Source organism: Myodes glareolus, chromosome 10, assembly GCF_982192425.1.
Source record: "Myodes glareolus chromosome 10, mMyoGla1.1, whole genome shotgun sequence".
Taxonomy (NCBI): domain Eukaryota; kingdom Metazoa; phylum Chordata; class Mammalia; order Rodentia; family Cricetidae; genus Myodes; species Myodes glareolus.
Window position 1 is genome coordinate 66606805 of NC_142035.1, and position 20868 is coordinate 66627672.

The following is a 20868-nucleotide window of genomic DNA, read 5'->3' on the forward strand; positions in this document are numbered from 1 at the left end:
GGGCTCTCTCTTGGTTCTGGCGCTTGGTTCCGGCTCCTGCTCCAGCGACTAGGCTTCTTTCCTGACAGTTTGTGTGTATGTAAGTTTTACCCTCCAAAAATAAATACCCCTTTAAAACCTAACTGGTGTGGGATTGATTTGCCATTATCAACAACCCAAAACATAGGAGCAAAACACTCCAGAATGTAGTGGGGGTGACTGTACAGAAAACAAACATAAATGACTTTATTTTAACATATTTCCATTCTGCAACAAATTTTCCTGTGCTGAATTTAGGAAACATGACTTTCTACTTCCCAACTCACCACTCCTTAAATTCTTCGATGCCTTTGTTTGTATACCTCAATTAAGGCTGAGGTTATATAAACAAATAGTCACAGAGAGCTAGCACGGAAAACGGGTCTGCTCTCTGTGAGAAAAACGGTTAGGTGAGCCTCATACTGTTTATTTTTACATCTTATTTTGTGTGTGGATGCACATATCTGTGTGTGCATGTGCACGCGTGCCTGTGTAAGTCTGATATGAAGATGATTACCCCCCTCTGTTGGTCTCCACTTAATTTTTTGGAAAAGATGAGCTGTGAAATGCCTTCTGAAGGACTCTGTCTTTTAGGGTTGCCAGTTCTTTTGATGAAACCCTGGCTCCAAAGATTCTGAAAATAATGAGGAGCAGTTAGTTCATCCTTGGATAGTAACTGCCATTACTACTGTATGCTGTATGTTATTTTTTATACAATGTTCATCGACTGAATGCTGTCATGGTTCCTGGGTTACAAAGATATCTGTCTGCCTCTGCCTCCCAAGTGCTGGGATTGAAAATGTGCACCACCGTGTCTGGCCTGAACTTGTACTGTTTATAGCCTAGATGGGCTGCAGACTCACAGCAATCCTCATGCCTCAACTGTAACCCCCAGTTTCCGAGATTACACATGTGGGCCACTATACTCTATGAATTTTCTTTCTAATATAATTTTCTGGTTGCAAATTATGTAATTATGCTAAAAAATTAGGAAAATATGAAGAAAATCTCAATAATATTTTGTCAAAGCTAGTAACAAAGACGCATGCTTATATATAAACATAAGGATCAATAAAATGATTATTTTATTATAAGATGTCTATTTTATACGTACACTGCATGGCTCTAGCAAGATCTCAAAGTAAGGTTTTTTTTTTTTTTATTTTTCTCTTGTGGTGTTAGGAACCAAATCCAGGACCTCCCATATGCTGGGAAAGTTATACCACTGAGATATGTCTCTCATTCCAAGAAAAAAATTAAATTTATTTATAGTTTAGTTTTATAAGAAAATTTTACTCATTGTTCTACAGTATTTAAGCATAAAGCTGTCTTCACGCTTAATGTATGGCAAGGTTTAAAATACATTAATCAAGATATGAATTAAAATAAATATACATCTACTTTATAACCTGAACGTATTCAGCATGTACATTAGCCTGTCTCTTCCACTCTGGTTCTTGAAATGGTCCTGATTGTAAAAAGTGCTTCCCTGCTGGCAGTGACTGCCCCCTAGTGGACATTTAGTAAGACCTTGCATAACTGCATGAAATCGCATAGGAGCAGGTCTATTAAACACACTTCAGGACCCACACAGACTCCCACCAGCAAAGACTCCTCCAGACCAGTGCTGATTATGTCAAGGGATTTATTAGCCCTTGGGGAAAAAAAAAAGAAATCAACTCCCATTTTATAAATAGTTTCCCTTCCAGTTCTGAAACAAGTTTTACCAACCAGCAAATAATAATTTAAAGGAGCCGTTGTTGTCAAAAATAACAGTTGAGTGTAGCAAATTTCATGCTCACCGCAGATACCACTAGGCTAGACTTTGAAATGAACTCATATTTTTTTTTTGCTATGGGTTTTATTTTATTTTATTTAAAAAAAGAGAACAAAGTATCTTTTTTCATTTTACATATCAATCCCAGTTCCCACTCTTTCCCCTTCTCCTATTTCCTCTCCCTCCCTCCCCCTCCACTCCTCAGAGAGAGTAAGGCACATTGCCTTGGTGAAGGTCCAAAGCCCTCCTTACTATATCTAGGCTGAGCAAGGTATCCATCCAAAGAGAATGGGTTCCCAAAAAGCCAGTACACACAGTAGGGATAAATCCTGGTGCCACTGCCAGTGGCCCTGCAGTCTGCTCCAGCCATGCAACTGTTACCCACATTTAGAGCATCTAGTTTGGTCCTATGCTGATGAACTCATGTTTTATGATAATTTATTCTATGTGACCCTCTTCTAGCAGGATTTGTAGTTCAGTTTTTAAATGTATTGCTTGCTCAACCTATACCAATGGCATAATTTTCTTCAAGGGCACCTGAAACCTTAGTGCATGACTAGAATAAATTTTGGTAAAGACAGGTAAGTTTTAGCTTTTGATCTTTCTGTGGCAGGAGCTTATTTTCTTTTTTTTTTTTTTTGTTTTTTTTTTTTTTTTAACAATGCTTTATTCTTTTTTTTTTTTTTTAGTAAATTTTATTAAATTATAAAAGTTTCCATTTCCGCCCCCCCTCCCAACACCCTCCCACTCCCCCCACTCCCCCCCTCCTTCCCCTCCATCCCCCAGGGCAGTCAGGGTTTCCTGCCCTGTGGGAAGCTGCAGCTCCCTCCCCCTTCCTCCAGGTCCAGGAAGGCGAGCGTCCAAACAGACTGGATCCCCAAAATCCAGCATATGCAGAGGAAACAGGTCCCAGTGTCATAGTCAATGGCATTTCAGAAAGACCCCAGGCCAGCCACAGTCAGAGAATCCGGCCAAATTCCGAGAATCTGGCTAGATCACGTCCTCGTTCAGTCCCAGTCCGACTGGCCCTGGTAAATTCTCATCAGATCCGTTCCCTTGTATCAGTGGGTGATAGCATCCCTCGCAGTACTGATTTCGTCTTTCATGTTCCTCCTCCTTCCGCTCCCCCTCCGGACCTCGGGGGGCTCAATCCGTTGCTCCAATGTGGGCCTCCGACTGCATAGCTGTCCTTCGCCAGACGAAGGATCTATGGTGATAAGCAAAATATACATCAGTATGGTCATGGGCCACGGCCGATTCAGGCACCCTCTCCTCTGTCCAGAGAACAATCTGGGGGATTTCTCTTTGGACCTGGGATCCCATATATAATCAAGTCTCCTGTAAACCCTAAAATGGCTCCCTTAGTTGAAATATATTGTTCCCTGATCCCATATTCATCCTACCTCCCTCCCCCCCCATCCCCGGCCACCAAGCTTTCCCCGTTCCTCCCCTACTCCCTTCTCTCTAGCCCTCTCCCCCTCCATCGACCCTCCCACCCCCCCATGCACCCGAGGTTACCTGGGACTCTTGTCTATTTCCTACCTCCTGGAGGATAGCTAAATAATCTTCATCAGGTTCATCTTCTTATTTAGCTTCTCTAGGATCACAAATAATAGGCTCAAAGACCTTTAATTATGGTTAGAATCCACTTATGAGTGAATACATACCGTGTTCCTCTTTTTGGGTCTGGCTTACCTCACTCAGTAAAGCGTTTTCTATTTCCATCCATTTGCATGCAAAATTCAAGATGTCATTGTTTTTAACCGTCGAGTAAAACTCTAATGTATATATGTTCCACACCTTTTTTAACCATTCTTCTATTGAGGGGCACCTAGGTTGTTTCCATGTTCTGGCTATTACAAATAGTGCAGCTATGAACATAGTTGAACAAATGCTTTTGTAGTATGTTAGGGAATCTTTAGGGTATATTCCCAAGAGTGGTATTGCTGGGTCCTGAGGGAGGTTGACTCCCAGTTTCCTGAGAAACCGCCACACTGATTTCCACAGTGGCTGCACGAGTTTGCATTCCCACCAACAATGGATGAGTGTTCCCCTCACCCCACATCCTCTCCAGCATAGGCTATCGTTGGTGTTTTTGACTTTAGCTATTCTGACAGGTGTAAGATGGTATCTCAAAGTGGTTTTAATTTGCATTTCCCTGATCGCTAAGGAGGTTGAGCATGACCTTAAGTGTCTTCTGGCCATTCGAATTTCATCTGTTGTGAATTCTCTGTTAAGTTCAGTACCCCATTTTTTAATTGGGTTAATTAGAGTTTTAGTGCCTAGTTTCTTGAGTTCTTTGTATATTTTGGAGATCAGACCTTTGTCTGATGAGGGGTTGGTGAAGATCTTCTCCCAGTCAGAAGGCAGCCTTTTTGTCCTACTGACAGTGTCCTTTGCTTTACAGAAGCTTCCCAGTTTCAGTAGATCCCATTTATTCATTGTTTCTCTTATTGTCTGTGCTGCTGGGGTCCTACTTAGGAAGAGGCCTCCTGTGCCTAAATCTTGTAGACTACTTCCCACTTTCTCTTCTATCAGGTTCAAAGTGGACGGATTAATGTTGATGTCTTTAATCCATTTGGACTTGAGTTTTGTGCATGGTGATAGATATGGATCTACTTTCATTTTTTTACAGGTTGACATCCAGTTATGCCAGCACCATTTGTTAAAGATGCTTTCCTTCTTCCATTGTATACCTTTAGCTCCCTTGTCGAAAATTAGGTGTTCATAAGATTGTGGGTTAATATCTGGGTCTTCTATTCGATTCCATAGGTCGACTTCTCTGTTCTTATGCCAATACCAAGCTGTTTTCAATACTGTAGCTCTATAATAGAGTTTGAAGTCAGGGATGGTAATGCCTCCAGAAGTTCTTTTATTGTATAAGATTGTTTTGGTTATCCTGGGTTTTTTGTTTTGCCATATAAACTTGATTATTGTTCTCTCAAGGTCTGTGAAGAAGTTTGATGGGATTTTGATGGGGATTGCATTGAATCTATAGATTGCTTTTGGTAGAATTGCCATTTTTACTATGTTGATTCTCCCAATCCAAGAGCAGGGGAGGTCTTTCCACTTTCTGGTATCCTCCTCAATTTCTTTCTTCAAAGACTTAAAGTTCTTGTCAAATAGGTCTTTCACTTCCTTGGTTAGAGTAACCCCAAGATATTTTATGCTATTTGTGGCTATCATGAAAGGTGATGCTTCTCTGATTTCCCTCTCTGCTTCTTTATCCTTTGTGTATAGGAGGGCCACTGATTTTTGGGAGTTGATCTTGTATCCTGCCACGTTACTAAAGGTGTTTATCAGCTGTAGGAGTTCTTTGGTAGAGTTTTTGGGGTCGCTTATGTACACTATCATATCGTCAGCAAATAACGAAAGTTTAACTTCATCCTTTCCAATTCGAATCCCCGTGATCCCCTTATGTTGTCTTATTGCTATTGCTAGAACTTCAAGCACTATATTGAAGAGGTATGGAGAGAGTGGACAGCCTTGTCGCGTTCCTGATTTTAGTGGAAAGGCTTTGAGTTTCTCTCCATTCAGTTTGATGTTAGCTGTCGGCTTGGTGTATATTGCTTTTATTATATTTAGGTATGATCCTTGTATCCCCAGTCTCTCCAACACCTTTATCATAAATGGGTGTTGAATTTTGTCAAATGCTTTTTCAGCATCTAGTGAGATGATCATATGGTTTTTTTCTTTCAGTTTATTTATATGATGGATTACATTGATAGATTTGCGAATGTTGAACCAGCCCTGCATCTCTGGAATGAAGCCTACTTGATCATAATGGATAATTTTTCTAATGTGCTCTTGGATTCGGTTTGCCAGTATTTTATTGAGAATTTTCGCGTCGATGTTCATGAGTGAGATTGGCCTGTAATTCTCTTTCTTGGTTGTGTCTTTGTGTGGTTTTGGTATTAGGGTAAATGTAGCTTCATAAAAGGAGTTAGGCAGTGACTCTTCTGTTTCTATATTGTGAAATACATTAAGGAGTATAGGTATTAGCTCTTCCTGGAAGTTCTGGTAGAATTCTGCATTGAAACCATCTGGTCCTGGGCTTTTTTTGGTAGGGAGATTTTTGATAACAGCTTCTAACTCTTCGCGACTAACAGGTCTATTTAGATTGTTCACCTGTTCTTGGTTCAACTTTGGTATATGGTATTTATCTAAAAAAATGTCCATTTCTTTTACATTTTCCAACTTTGTGGCATATAAACTTTCATAGTAAGATCTAATGATTCTCTGAATTTCCTCTGTGTCTGTGGTTATGTCCCCCTTTTCATTTCTGATCTTATTAATTTGCATGTTCTCTCTCTGCCGTTTGATTAACTTGGATAGGGGTTTGTCAATCTTGTTGATTTTCTCCAAGAACCAGCTTTTTGATTCATTGATTCTTTGGATTGTTTTCTCTGTTTCTATTTTGTTGATTTCAGCCCTCAGTTTGATTATTTCCAGTCTTCTAGACCTCCTGGGTGAATCAGCTTCTTTTTTTTCTAGATCTTTCAAGTGTGCTGTTAAGTCTCCAATGTGTGCTTTCTCTGCTTTCTTTAATTGGGCACTTAGTGCTATGAACTTTCCTCTTAGCACTGCTTTCATAGTGTCCCATAGGTTTGAGTATGTTGTGTCTTTGTTTTCATTAAATTCAAGGAAGAGATTAATTTCTTTCTTTATTTCTTCCTTGACCCAGGGGTGATTTAGTAGTTGACTGTTCAGTTTCCATGAGTTTGTTGGCTTCCTGGGGGGAGCATTGTTGTTGAATTCTAATTTTAGTCCATGGTGATCTGACAAGACACAGGTAGTTACTAATATTTTTCTGTATCTGTGGAAGTTTGCTTTGTTACCGAGTATGTGGTCAATTTTCGAGAAGGTTCCATGAGCTGCAGAGAAAAAGGTATATTCTTTCCTATTTGGGTGGAGTGTTCTATAGATGTCTGTTAAGTCCATTTGATTCAATACCTCCAATAGGTCTCTCAATTCTCTGTTTGGTTTCTGTCTGATTGACCTGTCCATTGGTGAGAGAGGAGTGTTGAAGTCTCCTACTATTAGTGTGTGTGGTTTGATGACCGCCTTGAGTTCTAGAAGAGTTTCTTTTACATATGTGGGTGCCTTTATATTAGGAGCATAGATATTCAGGATTGAGACTTCCTCCTGATGAATTGTTCCAGTTATGAGTATGAAATGTCCATCTCCATTTCTTCTGATTGATTTTAGTTTGAAGTCGATTTTGTTAGATATTAGAATGGCCATGCCCGCTTGTTTCTTAGGTCCATTTGCTTGGAAAACCTTTTCCCAACCTTTTACTCTGAGTAAGTGTCTGTCTTTGTGGTTGAGGTGTGTTTCTTGTAAACAGCAGAATGTTGGATCCTGTTTTCGTATCCAATCTCTAAGTCTGTGCCTCTTTATAGGTGAATTGAGTCCATTGATATTAAGTGATATTAATGACCAGTGGTTGTTGACTCCGGTCATTTTTTTTTTTTTTAAGTAGTAGAGTGTATGTGTTTTTCTTCTTTGATTTGTGCTTGTGAATGGTCGCTAGATGTTCGAGTTATTGTAGATCGTGTTGGGAATGTTGGATTCCTTCGGTAGTGATTTTCCTTCTAATATTCTCTGTAAGGCTGGATTAGTAGCTACGTATTGTTTAAATTTGTTTTTATCCTGGAATATTTTGTTTTCTCCGTTGATAGTGAACAATAGCTTGGCTGGGAATAGTAGTCTGGGTTTGCATCCATGGTCTCTTAGTTTCTGCAGTACCTCTATCCAGGATCTTCTGGCTTTCATGGTTTCCATAGAGAAATCCAGTGTAAGCCTGATAGGTTTACCTTTATAAGTTACTTGACCTTTTTCCTTTGCAGCTCTTAAAATTTTTTCTTTAATATTTATGTTTTGTGTTTTGATTATTATATGGCGCGGGGATGTTTTTTTCTGATCCAATCTATTTGGTGTTCTGTATGCTTCTTGAACCTTCATAGGAATATCGGTATTTAGATTGGGAAAGTTTTCTTCTATAATTTTGTTGAATATATTTTCTGGGCCTTTGATCTGCAGTTCTTCTCCTTCTTCAATCCCTATTATTCTTAGATTTGGTTTTTTTATTGTGTCCCAGATTTCCTGAATGTTTTGTGAAGAGAATTTGTTGGATTTGCCGTTTTCTCTGACCAGAGCATTTATTTTCTCTATGGTATCTTCAGAATCTGAGATTCGTTCTTCTATCTCTTGTATTCTATTGGTTATGCTTGATTCTGTAGTCTCCGCTCGTTTACCTAGGTTTTCCATATCCAGCCGGTTCTCGTTTTGTGTTTTCTTCATTGCCTCCATTTCAGTTTTCAATTCTTGGACTGTTTCCTTTACTTGTTTGATTGTTTTTTCTTGGTTTCTCAGGGTATCACTCACGGATTTACTTATTTCTTCAAACTTTTTGTTATATTTCTCATCCATGTCTATACTCATTTCTTCAAACTTTTTGTTATACTTCTCGACCAGTTCCTTAAGGGAGTTATTCATATCCTGTTTAAGGGACTCTATTGCTTTCATAATGGCACTTTTTTCCACTTCATCTGGGTTAGAGTGTTCAAATCCTTCTGTTGTAGGGTCATTGGGATCCGATATTTTCATGTTGTTTTTCAGATTGTTGGAGGAGGTCTTGCCTTGGCGTCTGCCCATCTCTTCGATCAAATGCTCTCTATTGGAACTTCTGGTATCGGGTCAGGTTCCCTTGTTGGGCAGGGAGTTCACTGATAGAATGCCTACCTTTCCCCAAGCAGGGTATTGAACCACAGGCACTGCCTCTGTCCGGGATGCCCCTATAGAGCAGGCCCAGTGTGCAAGGCAGCTGAGCTGGGGAAATTTTATGGGCTCAGTGGGAGGGGAGAAATATAGAAATTTGTACCTGGATGGAAGCTGGGATGGCAGGTGGGAGAGCCTAGCAGGGTGGAAACAGCACTGCAGGCTGACCTGGGAGTCTATGGGGTCGGGGAGAGTCCTAGCTCCCCCTCGCTGGGCCCCTGTCGTGGGCCCGAATCAACTCACCACTCCGAAGGCCCTCTGGATAGAAGCTGGGATGGCTGGCGGGGAAGCTAGCAGGGTGGAGCAGGTAGAGCAGGCTGACCTGGGAGTCTATGGGGTCGGGGAGAGTCCTAGCTCCTCCTCGCTGGGCCCGCGGGGACCCGAATCAACTCACCACTCCGAAGGCCCTCTGGATAGAAGCTGGGATGGCTGGCGGGGAAGCTAGCAGGGTGGAGCCAGCAGAGCAGGCTGACCTGGGAGTCTATGGGGGTCGGGGAGAGTCCTAGCTCCCCCTCGCTGGGCCCACGGGGACCTGAATCAACTCACCACTCCGAAGGCCCTCTGGATGGAAGCTGGGATGGCTGGCGGGGAAGCTAGCAGGGTGGAGCCAGCAAACAGGCTGACCTGGGAGTCTATGGGGTCAGGGAGAGTCCTAGCTCCCCCTCGCTGGGCCCGCGGGGACCCGAATCAACTCACCACTCCGAAGGCCCTCTGGATGGAAGCTGGGATGGCTGGCGGGGAAGCTAGCAGGGTGGAGCCAGCAGAACAGGCTGACCTGGGAGTCTATGGGGTCGGGGAGAGTCCTAGCTCCCCCTCGCTGGGCCAGTGGGGACCCGAATCAACTCACCACTCCGAAGGCCCTCTGGATGGAAGCTGGGATGGCTGGCGGGGAAGCTAGCAGGGTCCAGGAGCTTATTTTCAATGCTAACTAAGAAGATGATAGAGTTCAAAGTGGTAACCCATCTTGCTGCTTTCTTTCAGGTGACAGTTCTTCCTGGTGTCAGCCTCAAGTCATCACACTTTCATCAGTGAGAGCACATATTCTAGGTGTTGAGCCCCTTGTTCATCGTAATGTATGATATTGCTAGGAATGGTGCTCACATTGCACAGATCTTAGGGATGTCCCTGACATTTCGTGGGACCTTTCCTGCAACGACCACGATGGAGATCCATTCTTCTTCTATCACAGTCAAACCTTTTATGACATTTCCCTGTAGGGCCTAAGATAGCCCCACACTCTCCCCATTGCCACCTTCATGTCTTTGTTCCTGAATGTATAGATGACTGGGTTCAAAAAGGGAGTGATAAATGCGTCAAAAATAGCAAGATATTTATCCAGGTGTGAGGTTGGTGAGGGCCACGTATAGAAGAACATCAGTGGCCCAAAGAATAAGACGACCACAGTGACATGGGCTGAAAGAGTTGAGAGGGCCTTAGACAATCCACCAGTAGAATGTTTCCAAACAATGAACAGAATGAAAATATAGGAAATCACCAGCAAGAGAAAGGAGCCCACGGAAATGAGCCCACTGTTGACAGTTACCATGAGCTCAAGCGCTTGCGTGTTCGTGCAGGCAAGTCTCAGGAGTCGGGGGAGGTCACAATAAAAGCTGTCCAATGTATGAGGACCACAGAAAGGCAAGCCTACCACAAACACCAGTTGCACCACTGAGTGAGTAAGGCCAATGACCCAGGAAGTGACTAAAAAGAACAGACACACTCGTGGGCTCATGACGCTCAGGTAGTGCAGAGGCTTACAGATGGCCACATACCTGTCAAAAGCCATGGCTATGAGCAGCACCATCTCTGTGCCCCCAACTGCATGACTGAAGAAGATCTGAGTGATACAGCCCCAGAAGGAGATGGTTTTGTGTTCCTTGAAAATGTCACAGATCATCTTAGGAGCTGTAATTGAGCAGAATATCATGTCAAGGACCGAGAGATTAGCTAGGAGAAAGTACAGGGGGGACTTTAGATGGACATCCAAGGTTACAGTGAGCACAATGACAAGGTTGCCAATCATGCTCGCAAAGTAGAACAAGAAGGTGAAGACGAAAAGTAAAAGTTGAATCTCCCATGTATTAGTCATCCCGAGGAAAACAAACTCGGATACTACAGAGCGGTTCGTCCCATACATTGCTTCTGATGTCAGAGTCAGCATTCGTATTTCCTGAGGGAAGAGTGAAAATGAGAACAGTAGACTTAGGCAAGAGTTAGTGTTCGAGAAAGAAAGCCTGTAATGATGGAAGTAATTATTGTATTAAAATTATGCACAGCAAAATACTCTTTGTCTCATGCATGCCAAAGCTACTGCTAGAGTGTTCCTACCTCTAGACCTGTTTCTTCTCTGTTGTTGCTTGATATTAAATGAATATTTTCTATTTCCTCTTGTCCAGAATATTCTACTTAGATGACAAAAAGGTCATTTTTTGATCCCTTCGACCACAGTTTCTTATGAATTGAGATGATTTCAGCTATTCACATGAGCCACTTAACAATACTCACGCATGGTATACAACTATAAAAGTTCCTACACTTATTTTTTATTACTCAAACTTTAAACATTTCTCCTTTTTCTTCGACTTCCAGAATTTCTGTCATTGTATCATGCATTACACAAAGTCTAAGTCTCAAACTGCAGGTAACCATGCCCTGATTTGTGAAATCGTAGTCTGATAGAATCTCCACACGCTCACTGCTTTTGTCCTGGTTAGTTCTGATGCCAACTTGACCCAAGATAGAGTCATCTGAGAGGAGGGAACCTCAAGTGAGAAAATACCTCCTTAAGATCACGCAGTAGGCAAACCTTTAGGGCATTTTTTTAAACTAGTGATTGATGGGGGGAGGATCCAGTCCACCGTGGGTGGTGCCATCCCTGGGTGAGAGGTCCTGGGTTCTAATAGCAAGCAGGTTGAACATGCCATAAAGACCAAGCCAGTGAGCAGCACTCCTCCAGCGCCTCTGTATCAGTTCCTGCCTCCAGGTTCCTGTCCTGTTTGATTTCCTGTCCTGACTTCCTTTGATGATGAATAATGACACAGAAGTGTAAGCAAAAGAAATCCTTTCTTTCCCAACTTGCTTCCAGCCATGGTGTTTTATCATTACAGTGGTAGTGACCCTAACTGAGACAGCTCTGCTAGAGATAAGTTTACTTTGTCATTCATAATTGTATAACTGTCCATTTCTTGAACTGAAATATAACTTCTTGCTGGAGATGCTGCCCAGAGGTAGAGTACTTCCTTAGCATGTGCGAGACCTATGTTTGATCACTGGAACGTCAAAATAAAACATAGTTTAATCTGGTATAGAAATCAAGTTTTGTTCACATGTGTGGTTTCTCCCACCATCCTGTCACTCATAGGGACATTCACACAGCCTAACGACAAGTGCTTCATGCTTGCTGAGAGAAGGAATAAATTCATGGGACTGAGGGCTGACATTCAAGTTGAGAGTCTATCACAAGTCAGTTGACTTCAAACCAATAGTGTGTAACTAGCATGCCAATTAGAGGCTATCACAAGATCCCGAGGCCATTCCTGTACTTTTTTTCTTAACTACACAAAGATAAGTTGTATGGGAAAATTCTGTTGTAAAATAATTATGAAGCCTCAGTCACACATTTAAAAAGTTCAATCATAGGCATCTAATGTTTCAAAACGGAGGAAGTAATTTTACTTTCTAACCGATATTCACTTTCAATAAAGTCTGTGGTCTAAAGGGTTGTGAGCTGAGATAAAATGCCCTCTGTTGTAGATCTAATATAGATCTGCACACCTACTTGAGTACTCACATAAGATTTATACTTCTTCAAAATAGACTTGAATTGGGTTAAAAGAATGGCAAATAAAATATTGGTAGGAAAGAGCTGGATAGTCTGTGTGTGTGCTTGGAGACAGGGTGATTTCTGAGTTATAAAGAGCATAGAAGCAACTAAGGCCAGTGGTCACATCACAGCACGGGGAAGAAGAGGACAGCAGTTCTTTAGGGATCAGGAACAGGTGCTGCAGGTGGATGGTGAGGTGATTTACACAGAAGCAAGTATCACCAAACATCATGAAACTTTACACTAGTTCTACAGCCTCTCAATAGACGTTCTTCACAATAAACAACTTTTCAGCTCTCTCTTTATTTATTAGGCACTTCTGGGGATTGAACGCAGGTCCTTGAGCATGCTTTGAAAACAAGCGTTTTACCATGGAGCTGTTTCCTCAGCCCCACAAGTAGCTTTTAAATTGGTTTCTGATCACTGTTGTAAGAAATGGTTACAACATTTGGGCCTTAAAACAGCTGTCCTGAGCCAGATGGTGGTGGCACACGCATTTAATCCCAGCACTTGGGAGGCAGAGGTAGGTAGATCTTGCTAAGTTTGAGGCCAGCCTGGTCTATAAGAGATAGTCCCCAGGAAAGATAGGGTTGTTACAGAGAGAACCCTGTCTCAAAAAACCAAACCAAACCAAACCAAACCAAACCAAACCAAACCAAACCAAACCTAGCTGTCCTGTCCTGTCCTCAGTCCAGTGTTCCAATTCCCACACACTCACCTCTCTCCTCATCCTCACCTACCCCAACACGCTTCTAGTTTTAAAAATAGGAAAGCTAATGTGAATCTTTGAGTGTAAAATTAAAGTATCCCCAGAGACTTATTCTTTTGAAGTTTCCAGAAAAGAATCTGTTTTCTTGTCAGTTCTGGCTTCTTAAAGACCGCCTGCATTTCTTGGTTCAGGGTCTCACAACGCCAGCATCTACACTTAATCCTCTTACCTCCTTTCATTCTGACTCTCCAGACTTCTCTTATCTCTGGAATTGTGTTGGACAGATCAATGATAACCTTAAATCTTAAAATTCTTGGACCAATTATATCCATAAAGTCGCCTTTGATGTAAGGTAATATTCACAGATCTGCGTTGAGGACACAAGCATCCTTGAAGGACATTATTCTGTATGCCACACTATCTTATGGGACAATGACAATAAAGCAATGAGTTTGACACTATGAATTTTGGGTAGCTTGTCAGGATATTAAAAAGGATATTGAACGGTGAGGAATATTTAGTGCATCCTGACCTATGCCCCGTGAGTATGCATCAATAGTTTCTGACTCTACTAATACATAAGATGGGCAGTGAACAGCCAGCAGTGATGAGTCATGGGTAGTTAGTCAACAAATATGTTATCAGAGAAATTGTTATGGCAAGTATGTAAATGTCCTCTGAGTTTTTCTATGATTCTTTCTTGTTCATTAATTCAACAAATATTTTGAATACCCAGAGTGCCAGATACCATTCCAGAGGTCTCAGGAATAACATTGACATGAATTCTTGGCTTTGTGGAATCCACATTCAGCAAGAAAAAATGCAGTTTTAATATTATATTATTATCTTCCTTTATCAGAAGGGATAAGTACAGTGGAAGGAAGAAACTCTGTAATTCATTACCTGGAACATCTCAAAACCTCTGCTTACATCAGAAAGCTCTTCTAACTGTTCTAACTTCTTTTTGTCTGAATTCTTATGTGTATAGTTTCTATTACTTTTTTTTTAACTTTTCAAGGTTTTTATTTAGTAACTCTGAATTGATCTCCCACTTACATTTATAAAACTTCGGGTCAGATATCTTATTCCATAACAAACTTTTTGTTAATGACTGAAAATCAACCCAGAAGCAACACTAGGGAGATTTGTTTGGTTGTCTGCTCACTCATTTGACAAACGTGCATATGGAATCTAGAAAGTCTCTAGTAATATAGTAAATCTTGGAGATAACAGAATGGTGCAAAACCTGGCTATCATGTGGAATAATTTAATGTTATAGAAAATTGAAGGCACACAAAATGGCTATGAAAACAATTTTAAGAGCTTTATAAAACCTGTTAAATTCTGTTAATTTGAGTTGTCTCTTTCCTTTTAGTTGGGTTAAGGGTTTCTAGATCTTGTTTAAGAACCAGCTCTCAGATTCTTTGATTCTCTGCGTTGTTTCCATCTCGGGCCGCTCATATCCCTTTATGCTTTCTTTCATCAAAGAAACTTCTCTTTGGAACAGATGGAGACCATTACAGAAAACCACAACTAATGAAAATGCAGAATTGTGGAGTCCAGTCATTACTGATACAACCCAAGTCCCACATCCAAGGCTCAGGATCATTGTGAAAGAGAGGGAAGAAAAATTGTCTAAGCCAGAGGAAGAGAGAGTTTGTTGTGAGACTGTGTCTCCTAGAAATGTCAGGAGCTACCTCCAGGAACTCTGATTAATGTGGCTGCCTAACATGAACCGAACAAGGATGACACCACTAGATTTGCTAATGTGAAAAGGGAAAGTTCCTGCTGCCTCAACTGTACACCAAGCACTGTATACAACTGAGGAACACTGAGGGCAGGAGAAAGAGTTCCTCAGCAAAGAGCACACCAACTGAATACCAAATAGTCAGCCCTGAAAACACAACATCAAGGAACATTGTACACACTGTACAGGTTGTATTTATGTATTTAAGAATATATATATTAAATAAAAAGAGGCCATGAACTTGAAAGAGAGCAGGTGGTTGTTGTTGTTGGTACATATGAGGGTTTGGAGGGAAGAAATGGAACATAGAAAAGATGCAAATATATTATAATCTCAAAAAATAAAAATAAATGAACTAATTTATGATTTATATTCAAGTTTCCATGCAATGTGCTATAAACTAATCAAAACTTTCCTAAAAATGGGAAGTTTAAAATGCCTCCCCCAAAATTCCTTGTGATTACTAAGAAAAATGCTCTTTTCCTTAAAAAAAATTAGGCTTGTATGAAATAAGCACAGTGAGAATATACTGTGAAGTGGGAACATGCCTGATGCTTTTGTCAAATTAAAATTTGGATGGCCAAAACCAGAAAGAACTAGAAGTGGCAATGTACTCTCAGGAGGCTTGCTACGAGTCTGAGTCCAGATTATGCTCCATAGTGAGTTACAGCCAGCTGGGCTGAATAGAAAGAGCATTCCAGAAAAAGGACAAATCATCAGGCTGAAAAAAATGACACTCAACTGTTCATGAATTTATAAGGACAAGATGAAAATTAGGATATTTAACAGTTCATGTAAGACAAAAATATGAGACTCCATATACAATTTGTGCAAAGATAAAGACTAGGTAGGGGGCAACTTGGATATTTTAGGGTAATTAAATATACTTTTAAAACGAGAAAAGAACTGGATGGGAAAATTAGAAGAAGAAAGAGAAGGGGAAATTAGATCTTTGAATGTGGCAGGCGATGAAGTTGGTCAGTGGGGCTGAACATTGTGATAAAGAGGAAACAGCAGCACCCCCAAATAATTCCCTGCCAGCACTCACCAGCAGTGCTGTGCCGTCCAGCGCTCACCAGCAGAGCTGTGCCGTTTTAGGCAAACACATTGCAGTCTTGCATACGCTGCTGAGAGAAGGGAACCCTATCCAATTATTATAGATGAATTTCCATGAGACTTTCCTGACATAGCCTGAGATTTTATTCATGCAAGGATAAAGGTTTTGTGGATGAATAATATAATTTCTTTAAGCCCGAGTCATTATCCAAGGAGGATTAGCTTGGCTCTGTGACTGCGGGAGACAGGAAAAGAGAAGAAAATCTGGGTGGGAGAGAGACAATCTGCAGGAATGGCCACCAGATAGAAGAAACGAAGAAGTAGGACCAAACACACATCCCCCCCCTTTTTTATAATTCCCTAAAAGCCAAAGAAAATAAAATAACATGAATAGTAAATATTAGTGAATCTATTAACTTACTCAGTTTTGCCTTCAAATCTTCAGATTTCCTGAGTAGCACACTTCCGTCTCTGAGAGTTGGTCACTCAAAGACTTAGGCAGGGAGACCCTTGACTCTGAGGGCTGCATCACATTTACACCATCCTGGACCGAGCGTGTACTCTTCTGTGACTATTGCCTGTCAGGGTTATTCTACCTTGAGGTGACTAGTTCTGTCTTCATTTATATGGAACTTAACAACACTTTAGAACAGATTAATAATAACTTGATATTAAGAAAAATTTAAAAAAATGTGATGCTCATTTTCAAGAGATGAAATTGCCGAACCAGAGGTTTGAAATATCTTCTGAGACTGTTCCTTTTATTTTTCTATATGGGACATAATGCTTTCAGCAGTTTACAAGGCTTGAAGATTAGTTTATTTCCTGTTTTGTTTTTGTTAATTTTATTAATATAGTAATTCTGAAGTTCTTCTTTGCATTAAGGAAATTTTTTTCCTCTTCATAAAGTCAATGCATACTCAATTCTCCTGCTGAGCATATGAAGAGTTTACTCATGAATGTATGTTCACTTCTGCTGTGAACTCGAAGAACTTGCCTGTGAATCTTCCAGTGGTTAATATCCTTGAAGTTGGTAAAAACAAATAAAATCACTTCTCTGTATCTTTAAGTTTTTAAATTTTTTTTAATAATTAAAACATTTCTCACTACATGTATACAGTATTTTTAGCCATATTCATCTGACCACTGGCAGGTGTTCATGTTCCAGAGAATGGCCACATACCACATGAATGCGGTTCCTCACCCTTTAGTGTTAATCCTCTTGGTTCCTTTGGCTTTTCCTCATAGGTCCATTTTCTGCCCCCCTTTCTTTGTTGCTGCTGCCTAATGACCTCGGTTTTCCTTGTGTTAACCCAGAAAAGTTATGATAAATGTTTTAAAAATAAAAATGACTAAGAGGTTGATAAGTTGATAATTAAACATTGCATGTTTCCTTTTCTAGTTCTTTTTCTTTCTTCCATCATGCGAGTTCAGCTGCGACTACATAACTTTAGCTTGGGTGAATTAGCACCTTCGACAGTTTCTGTCTACACACATTTTCAATCACTGTATCACTGCATTTCTTACAGGACACTGGCTGTATCTTTACTCTTTTAAGCTGCACTTGTCACGTATGAATTTTCTCCCTGTGTCTTAGCTCCTCTCTAAAGAAAACAAGAAGCTTGTTTGGAAGAAGATAAGAATCCTTGTCTTCATTTTCACCGATAATTATTTCCCTAAAGAGCCACAGTGCAGTTATGAGCCTGCATCCTGTCCAGTCCTGAACTGAACCAGGGTAAGGACCACACTGCAGTGCACTTTAAATGAATTTTGATCCTCTTAGGGACGTTGGTGAAGATTCCTTATTGTCTCTATACTCATAAAAATTCACAGTTTCTCCTCTGTTCTGATCACCGTTCCTCCTACCACCCATTTCTTCCTGTCTACAAGCCAAATTCTAATTAATGTCTGCAGAGAGTAAACTGGTACCCAAGTCTTCCTTGCTGCCGAAGCTTATTTTGCATAATGTCTTCCTGTTGTCAACCTCACCCTCCTTTGTGGCTATTACTTCAAGCACAGAGGTATACAAAATGTTTTTATAAAAAGAAAACTCAAATAATTCACTGTACAGGGAATGGTGACCAAATCAAACTATAATGATGAGGTTCTGCAGAACTAAAGTCAGCTTGCCAAGGAAATCGTCTTCTACAGTGTATTCATTGTGGTCAAGGCAACAAGGGCAAAGTTGATAATGGGTCGCAGTAGGGCGAGATGACACCAGGATTCGAACAGAAATCAACTTCTCCCGTTTGTCACTTTAGAGCCTATTATGATGAATTCAAATATTTCTAGGTACCTTGTAATATTCAGTTCCCAAGAAACTCATAGAAATGATGTCAACATCCTTGAAAACAGAATTTTCTCTCTATATTCGTGAACTACACAAGTTAAATCACTACAAAACTATTTTAAATTATCTTAAAATGACTTTTATAAATTATGAGTTTAATGCATTGTAATAAGTATATAAGTACATGAGTACAGGCTTTGTCTAACTCAGTTTGTGTCTTGAAGAGCAACTTTGTTCTGCTATTAGGAGTATCCAGGTCATATTTGTTACATTTAACAAATGGATTTAGTTGTTTGAATGCTTTCAACGTTCCTCATTGTAACTTCTGTTTGGAGGCAGAAATATGACTCTAGAGAACATATCTATTATGTAGTATAAAATATTATAAAACTGTGATGTCTACAAACTGCATCAACCAGCAGCATGACACGATAACCCTAAGGGTGTAGTAGTAGCAGTACACAAGCTTTAGGTGGTAACCAAAAGATCTCTAATTGGACTTAAGACCTGCTCAACAAGAGGGAAATCATGTCTGATTTTGGAAACCTAGCAAGTACTGAGAGCTACTGAACGCATGGTTATTGGAGGAGAATCTACAGCCAATAATTTACCAAATCAGCATAATCCCTAACAATAATCTATAAACATTTATCCTTATATTCATAGACAAGTGTAATTTTTTATCCTTTATCAACGAATCATTTTCTTTTTTGCAACACTTGGAGGCTACTGTGGAAAACCACAATCAATCAAAATAAAGAGTTGTGGAGCTCAGACCCAGGAGCTACATCTGCAAAACACTCCTGCACCTAAGGCTCAGGGAACACTGTGGAAGAAGGGGTGGAGATACTGTAAGAGCCAGATCAAAGTGTTTTCTGTAAGATTGTGTCTCTTAGTAATGTCAGAAGATACACCCATAAAGTTAGCAACATGGCTTCCCAAACATGAGCTGAGCAAAGACAACACCAATAGACATGACAATGTGGACTGTGAAAGCCCATGTGACCTCAACCCTATATAAAGATCGACAGGCAGTGAAGGAACGCTGAGAGCAGGAGAAATCATCTTCTCCAGGGAAGAGCACAGAAATTGGTCATGCAGGACCAAATTGTCAGCCCTGAAAACATACGAGGAACATTATATAGACTGAGCAGGTGATATTTTAGGATAATATATGTATACACACATTTATATGCATGTGATAACAACTGATAAATAAAAGACATGAATTTGAAGGAGAGTAGGGAGAGGTATATGGGAGAGAGGAAAGAGGAGGGAGAGATATTAAAATTATAGTATCTCAAAAAAAAAACCAGGATGCTTTCTCAAAAATAAAAAAAATATAAAAACAGGATGCTCTATTGATTGTGTGTTATAATGAAGCATGCATTATTGATTATAAAATACCAGAAGAGGAACAGGACTATTTCTGTCTTTATATTGACAGATAATTATTTTACATCATTATATGTAGAATGTAATGCCTTCACACATTTTGTACTGTGTAATGACCCATGTAGCAATCCATCATTTCAAGCATTTATTTTGATCGTGAAATATCCAGCAAATCACATTTCTCATTCTTGCATGCTATGAGTATGATTTGTAAAGAAGTCCTCTTCTTTTAATCACGTATTATCTCGAATTTTGTCTACCATTCTTAAGCCCTTCCCTTCAGTTGAACTTGCTGGTGTTTTAAAATATGGGCTATTATTTTGTGTGTTATCATGACACATGAATATTGTTTTGTACAAATACACATATGAAATGTTATCCTTCTTACTTAAATCATTTCCCCCACTTTACCTATAAATCTACTTTAGGTATAAATCTGGTATACTTTGTTTATATAAACACTGGTAGCCTTCCACCATAGGTGCACGTTACTTCCTGTCCTCAAATTGCCCAGATTATCTCCAAGTTGCTTTTTGTTGTTGTTGAGAATTTCCCACATGTAAGTCAAGTCTTTTGATTAAATCTATCCCTCTTGCTCCTCTCCAATTTCTTACTCTCTTTATTCCTTTAGGGCCACTATAAACATGCAAATAATAATACAGACACCAGGAAACTTTCTGACACTCCAGTGCAAACATTCAGGGTAGCTCAGTTTTTAACAATAGGTTCTCTCTCAATATGATGCCTGGGCACTGTCTTACGAGTCCAAGTGCATGACAAAGTCGAATTTCTCTCCACTCTGACTTATCCATTCAGCAGCATTGTCCACCCAAACCCTTAACTGGACTTGAGAGTTGTTAGGAGTGAGAACAACTCCTAACTCATCAGCCCATTTCTCATCAGCAGCTGATTGAAAGTAGCCTTTGACTACCATCTCCTTTCTGGGGAGCTACAAGGAAGAATACACACACACACACACACACACACACACACACACACACACACACGTGCATGTACTCACATACACACCACACAAGCAAACAGACACAAATGTTCGCACACACACATACAAACACTGATGCTCACCCTCATATACATGCATACATTTGCAAACACATGCATACCCACACATGCATGAACACACACAAGCAAGCCCATAGCCTCACATACCACACACATGCATGCACACACACACACACACACACACACACACACAAGCTAATGCACATTCACATGCACACATGCACATACAGGCATCCACAAAAATGCTTAT

At 40.3% G+C, this 20868-nt stretch overlaps 1 protein-coding gene across 1 annotated transcript; it reads right to left on the minus strand.

Moving 5' to 3' along the window:
* Positions 1-9773: 9773 nt before the first annotated feature.
* On the minus strand, positions 9774-10736 carry LOC125416760 (olfactory receptor 4F15-like). The gene has a single exon (XM_048459916.3). The coding sequence runs from the start codon at positions 10734-10736 to the stop codon at positions 9774-9776; it is 963 nt and encodes a 320-aa protein (XP_048315873.3).
* Between the last annotated feature and the right edge of the window lie 10132 nt (positions 10737-20868).